Below are 7416 nucleotides of genomic sequence, written 5' to 3' on the forward strand. Positions count from 1 at the left end.
GATCTATATATATGTACATGTATGTGTGTAGTTTGTTCACTTGCACAATCTTTGTGTCTCTTTGCCATCTCTTTTGGCAATCTTTTTAGATGACTTTTAATGCTGTCATCGGGCATGTGGACCGCCGACTGCTCTGCAGTTACGCCTTGAATTGCTCTCTTTGCGTATTGGTTCAGAATGTGGGCTGTCTTCGGGCAGGACAATGGCCAGGACAATGGTGACAATTTCACGTCTTAATGCACATCAATGTGCATTAAAAATTGCCGCCTTCTTTGACCCAAATGCCAGTGGCGGTGGTTTTTGCTATTTTTTCTATTCATCACCGCATTTATATATATGTGGATTTCTTTCTTCTATTTTTTTTTTGCATCCTTTATTGTTTGGTTTCTTTTTTGCTTTTTTGATAAATCGATTATCGCATCGTAGGAGGCAGTCCACAAAAACAAAGCAAGAGCCAAAAAAAAAGAAGAATTCTAAACTGAAGAGAGCGGCTTTGGCTTCAAAGAGCCATCGCCATCATCATGATCATCATCAGCAGCATTTCTCTCTCCATGTCTCTGTCTCTCTCTATTGCTTTTTGTGGTCTAGGATCTAGATCGATTCATGGTATCGATCTATGAAACGAATGTCATGGGCTGCCGCAGTTTTGTGGTTGACATTTTTCATGTTACGGTCGGTGACTTTGCTTTGATGCCGCTGCCGCTCTACCCCTACCCCTCCTTCACTATCGCCATCGCCACTACCTCCTTCTGGACGGATCTGGCGCGGGTCACAAACAAAACAACAAAACAAAAACAACAACAACAAAAAAAGAACTAAACTCCTGCCTTTGTGGTTTGAAAAATTTTTGATTTTTCGATGCGATTTTCATAGACTTACTAAAAGTAAATCTGTTTTTTGTATTCGGCAATGTTCATATGCAATATTCTTCAAGATTTTTCCAAGGCCATCTAATACCATAGAATTTTGTATCTAGTCCCGTTGATAATCATCTGGTCGAGTAATTAATAGCAAAAGTAGCCTGGGAATTCCTTTTTTTTTTTTTTGCAACAATATTAAGATCTTGATCGGTTGCAGTCTATGTTCAGGTAATAAACCTTCTTCTCTCTTCTAATCCTAAACCGTCTTTTAGTCCTACTTAATGGTAATTAAGTAAACTTGGTTATCGCTCTCGGAACGTATAGCGCGCCTTTTTTCCTTATTGATATAAAGCAAGTGTTAAGTGTAGCATCGACTAGACTATACCCTGAACGCCAGAAATATTTTAGCGGACCTAGCGGCTAATTCTATATTACTTGACAATACAAGTCGTGTACTTAACTAAAATATATTTACTACAATTTGAATAATTCGTTTTTTTGAACTACAGACAGTGTGCTTCTCAGGAAATCAGAAATCAGGAATCTATATGCCCTCAATCAACTCTGTCTCTTACATTAAATGACTCTTGTACACCCGTAGAGGGTATATATCCTCGATGTTGACATATGTTTCGTCAAAACGTCCATTTCACTTGTTCACTGTGTGCAAATTTCCATGCCCAGTGTGATGAAAAACCCAAAAGTTTCCCAAAAATGCCGAGAACAAACAAAAAACAGGTAGAAAGCAAAAACCATTGGAAAATTCGTAACGCTGAGTTGGAAGGCTCTAAAGGAAACAAGTGAATTCCACACCTACGAATCGGATACGCTGCTAATTTCGCGAACCTGTGACGAATGTCAATGCTGCGAATGCTAATGGATGGCAAAAAAGGGATTGCCAATGCCCTATCAATTCCTCATGCTTTCCCTCCCTCTCTCTATTTCTTTCTCTTTCTCTTTGTGTGTATATCATAAATGTTCAAGGAAAACGCCTGTAATGTATCTTACATATACATAGTTTGACCTTAGCTGCTGACCTTTTGATGGCGCAATCAAAAACTCCAACAATACCCGCAGATTTATGTGAGAGATCGAAAGAGATCGAGAGTGCGAGGAGGAGCGGAGGGGGGAGCCCCCAACTGAACGCATCAATGGACAATTTCTAACAAAAACTTTAGTGTACTCGATACGTGAATATGTCGTCGTCGTCCATGTTCTGAATAGAAATCACTTTTCATGCGATCCTGCCAAACAATAAGCGCAGGATATTCTAGTGAAAAAAAAGAAGAAATCTCTTTGAATGGATTTGGATTTCGCTATTGTCTATCGTCTTTCGGATGGCTCTCGATTTTAGCTCTGACATTGATTGCCTTTGCCTGCGATAGTTTATTGGGATCTGAATCAGAATACGAACACGTGTGCGTGTGTGCGAGTATGAATGTGTGTTGTTTGTATGTGTGTGCAACTGCGTTTTCATTTTCATTTCCCCCCAAAAGAAAGAGAGAAAAAAAATTCAAAGAGCGCTTTTGTTGATTTCTGCGGTTAGTTTTTTTTTTTGTTCAAAGTTAAAACCAAACATACAAACTCTTTGCCCCTCAACCTCTTCCTCTCCCACTCCCTGTCTATGTCTATCTCTCTTTCGATCCATAAATACGAAAAGTCATTTATCCAGATCTTGTTCACACTGTGCTAAATGTAGCGTGCGTTTAGACAGACAATTGTGATCATCAGAGATCAAAAATCAATGTGAAGCCAAAATGAAATGCAATATTCTCAGCTCAATAGATGGAAAAAAGTGATAAAAAATCATTAAAAACCTCGGCCAGATAGTAATCCTGACTTTTGAGTGCTAGTCCTGGAGCTGTTTTTAAATTTAAAGGAAAAAAATAATCGAAATTTAGTTGGAAAACTTTTATAGAGTGTGTTGAAAAAACTCCCTTATATACTAGTATCAAAATATCATAATTTAGATGAAGCATTCAATTTAACATTAATTAAATTTTTTATTGAAATGTAGTTGACAATATTTCTAATTGAAAATATTTATAATTACATTAATTACTTTGAGTTGGTAAAAATGTGAAAATTCGTCTTCTATATATTTCCAAAGGTAATCAAATTGTGTTTGGAAATAAATATACATAAAATATTTCATTGATTACTTGCTGATTATTATCTATGTTTAGAAATAGTTTTTCTAATCCCTAAAAAAATAGATCAAGTAGATTTTGAGGTTTAATGAATAATAAAGAAACTAGTACACGAGCTTCAAAGCCGCTGACTTTACTTAGTTAATTTTAGCATTTTAAATAATTTTAATTTAATTTTAAATCTGTATTAATGGTTGAAATGCCTCATAAATTTATGGTTTTAACAAGAATGAATAGACAAACCAAAATTTCCATTGAACTCTTTAAGAAAATTTGAATGAAGAACAACTCAATTGAGTTTTGTGGAGAAAAAAAAGGAGCGTTAGCTGATAGTAGCACTTGATGTCGCCTCATTAAGAAGCTACCAGGAAGCAACTCATATCCCATTTATTTAACATTCCACTTGACGCCTGGTTAAGTGCGAAATTTGACAAGCTTGAGATTGAAAATTTCGAAGAGATCGATGGGAACTAAGTACATATCTGTATGTACATATGCATATGTATATATAAACTCTTGTAATGCAGCAACAAGACTTCTCGTATTTTGACACATGCATCATAAATCTTGTTCAGGGACGCGTGGAAGTAAATGCAGTTATGTAGAGAGAGAGAGAGAGAAACGATGCGCCGTCATAAAGTCACATAACTCAAAATGCCAAGTGTACAAGTACAAGTGTGTCCTTTACTAGTAGTGTCCTTCGGGATGCGCCCAGTTTTCCTTTGAATTGCGACTTGATAAAATAACATGAGGTTCGTATTTCAATCTTCCTCTCATTCTCTTCTCTAGTATCTATAATAAAAATAAATAAATGCAGAAGCACTTTAAACCTATATATACATATATTTTTTGGAGACAACGAGACAGGACAGGACCTTCTTCTTTTTCTCTGCCGTCTGGACTAAAGATGCAAAACAAATACGCACTTCCTGCGATTGAGACCAAGTGGCGCACAAAAGAAGTTACTTCCTGCAATAGCAACAAGGACATCGAATGCAATGAAATGGAATGAATTTATTGCCATTGGACCATCAGATCAGGTTCAATGGAATCGATGTTACGTAGTAGGATCATTCTGGTCATTTGAGATGAGACGATCTGTCGGACATTCGCTCGAAATCTTAGCTAAAAATTGCATAAAAAAAGAAGAGAGAAGAAGACGACAACTCCAAACGATAGCCTATTAAAGGACATTGGCTTAGTCCCCGTATTTTGACACCTTTGAGCTCTTGCATCCAAGGATTGCTTAAGATTGCATTGCAATACGGCACGATGCTGGGGCATTGTATCCTGGTCCTGGCCGTGGCACCGAGTTTGCTGAGCTAAGCTAAGCTTCTTCTTAATATCCGGTAACAATGCCAAGCGAACGAACTCAAACGATGAGCATGAGTTTCACTCTCATTCATTCCGTTTCCTGGTTTTATCCTGGACGTCGCATCTTAAGCTGACATACAATCACATTTCCCATTGTGTCCTGTCGCGCTACCTACTACTTCTTCTTCTTCTTCTTCTGTTGCTGCTGCTGCTTCTTCCTCACCATCTCCATATCCATATACATATTCTTTTTATTTTCCCTCTTCCTTTTCATATTTATTTATTTCTTTTTTTTTTGAGGAAAAATATTGCAAAATTTTATTGTACGTTTGTGTTCGCTTTGAGACAACGAAATTATGCTTCCTGTCTTGATCGAGGAGGAGCAGCTCGTCCTCGTCATAGTCCTCCACGTTGTCTTCCTCGTCGTCTTGAGGCGGGTCGTCATCTTCGTGGTAAGGGCAACACCCTCTAGGATTGCTTCATCGTCTTTTTTGGCTTCTTCTGCTTCATCATCATCATCATCATCATCTGCTTCTTCATTAAATGCACGTGTCCAGCCCTAGACGATGGACATTTGCATAATGTGGGTGTGGCACATCTTAGATGGCATTCCTGCATATGTAATGTGAACACACAAACGCACACACACACACACACACATATAGACAATTCGTCCTATGTCCTGTGTCTTGGCACACGCTCAAAAGTTCCTCCCCGAAGGGTGCGCCAAGTCGTCGAGGTGTTATGCCTTTGGCTTCAATATATATTTATTTGTATTCGGGGTGTCTAACTGCTTTTAGGGGTAGGAGGCTAAAAGGAGCAACTTACCTAGCTGCTAGCGCCCGGAAGTGCATTTTACGGCTCTGTGCCTCTCTCTTAGGTCCAGCTTTCGAAAGTTGTTTTCTTTTTTTCGTGTTTTTTGGGGTGCGCCAGACACGTGGGCCGCGAGTCCTAGCGATCCTCCTCGAGGTTGCTTTTCTTTTGCATTTGCCCCGGTTTCTGGTCCGTTTCAACCTCTGAGGCGTGACTCTCTATTTCCGCTTAGGCAATTTATGCACCATTAACAATGCAAACCAAATTGAAACTCGTTAAAAAATATATAGTTTAAACAAATATTTCGCTGCTACTTCCGGTACAAGCGAGTGGGTTGCCATGGATTTGTCATTGGTTCTGGTTCTAAGCCCATTGCCCATTGCGCCAGTCAGGATGTTAGTTGAGTCCATATCCCAAAGGGGTTTCATTTTTGGGTGAGTCATAGTGAGTCTATGGCAAGTTATTTGATTTAAATTTTTTCTAGTTATTTTAATGAGATGCAATTTTTATACATATATTCAATTCTTGACTTTAATCAGTGATCTTTAATACTGACTCTTATTGTTGATTTTGGTTCTCTTTGTTCTAGGACATTATTTTGAATACATAACTGATAGTGTTAATATAATATTTCACTTAATGTTAAGCAATCGTCTCGTTTATACCACTCTAAAAATATATTTTAATTTAAATAAAAAATAAATTGGTAATAATTATAATAAAGATCTAAGAACCTTGGCAATTTTTAAAGATTAACAGGCTAGAATTTATCTTTAACTCTAAAAGTTTGGATTTCTTAAACTGAGGAGTAAGGATCAGTAAAAAAAATGAAATAAGCCCACTAAATAAGTTAATACCTTTATTTTAGTTTAAGGATCTGATCTTCCATTGAATACTTGGCCAAAAAATTGTTATCAAAATATAAAGTTTTTAAGGTATTGCTCTCTTCCATCCATGTGATCCTCCAATGGAATAATCATTTTTATTTAAAAGTTTTGAAAGTGTTGCTGAAAAAGTTGTTGTTTTTGTTTTGATGAAATAAAAAGAGTTTGTTCAAATTTATGTTTTTAGATTCCATGTTTGTTTTATTTTGTTTGCTTATTAACTAGTTTAGTGTCTTCCATGCTTATAACAAAAAAACCTTAGAACTAAGTTTTAAATCAATGTCTTCCATTCTTAAAGTATCTTATGATTATGAAAAAAAATGTTTGACTTGGTTCATCTTCCTTTTTCTTTACACTAAGGCAACAATTTTTTGTTTTGAATATTTACAATTTGTACAGTTTTTTTTTTTGGTTTCTTCACTTGGCGTTTTTTGGGTGTTGAATGTTGCACAGCAACTGAAATTTGTTTACTGCTCCTGCCACGATGAGATATAGTCGAGGAGTTCCTCATCATCGGGCTGCTCATCGCTGAAGCTGTCGAAGGATTCAAACGATTTGACCTCCTGCTTGACATAGGTCGATGGATGTTCGCATTCGCTGTAGGCGGAGGAGGATGTTGGCGAGCCGGCTGAATGATAGGAAGTGGTGTGCGACTGATGGTGGACAAACTGTGTGGCTTGTGGTGGACTGCCCATGCTGCTGTTGTATTCTTGATAGCTGGTGGCATCGTTGCTGCTCTCATCCGCCGACGAGGATACTGATGATGAGGAGTTGGCATTGAAGAGCATTGCCATGGGCGACGATCCATCGTCGAGAAGATCCTGCAGGCCGCGTATATACTCTACGGCAATGCGCAGGGTGTCCACCTTCGAGAGCTTCTTGCTGGCGCCACGACCGCCATTGGAGAGATTATTGATCACACTCTGGGGCAGATGTTGACGGAGATTGACAAAACCGTTGTTCACCTGTTTGACACGATTGCGTTCACGGGCATTGCGCCGGGCCACCGATGGCATTTGCTCGCCACCAGCACCGTTTCCATAGGGCATGGCATTGGTGTAGTTATTGTATTTCGCCTTCTTGGATAGAATGGGACCCACTTGGCTGCTCTGCTGTTGAATGTTCTGCAGTTGACTATTGCCCAATGGCATTAGTTTTGGGGCAATCAGCTGATGATGATGCTGCTGTTGCCCTTGATGTTGTTGTTGCTGCTGCTGTTGATGGTTTGGTTGCAGCAACATAATGTTGCCGTTGGTCAGCTGGAAATGTTGATAGCTATTGCTAACGTTGCTAGCGCAGATGCTCGTCATGGTAATCCGTGTTGTATGAGAGACTAAGACTGAAGCTGAGACTGGAGTTGTTGTTGACTGTGTGGAATCAAATTCCGCAATGATA

The 7416-nt window shown here is 38.6% G+C and overlaps 1 protein-coding gene across 1 annotated transcript; it reads right to left on the reverse strand.

Annotated features, from left to right (window-relative positions):
* Positions 1-6412: 6412 nt before the first annotated feature.
* On the reverse strand, positions 6413-7416 carry LOC6648249 (achaete-scute complex protein T3). The gene has a single exon (XM_002071149.2). The coding sequence runs from the start codon at positions 7329-7331 to the stop codon at positions 6489-6491; it is 843 nt and encodes a 280-aa protein (XP_002071185.1). The 5' UTR covers positions 7332-7416; the 3' UTR covers positions 6413-6488.

This window comes from Drosophila willistoni, assembly GCF_018902025.1.
Source record: "Drosophila willistoni isolate 14030-0811.24 chromosome XL unlocalized genomic scaffold, UCI_dwil_1.1 Seg141, whole genome shotgun sequence".
NCBI classification, from domain to species: domain Eukaryota; kingdom Metazoa; phylum Arthropoda; class Insecta; order Diptera; family Drosophilidae; genus Drosophila; species Drosophila willistoni.

Coding starts and splice junctions, on each gene's coding strand:
- LOC6648249 (XM_002071149.2), bottom strand. CDS start 7,331: ATGACGAGCATCTGCGCTAGCAACGTTAGCAATAGCTATCAACATTTC.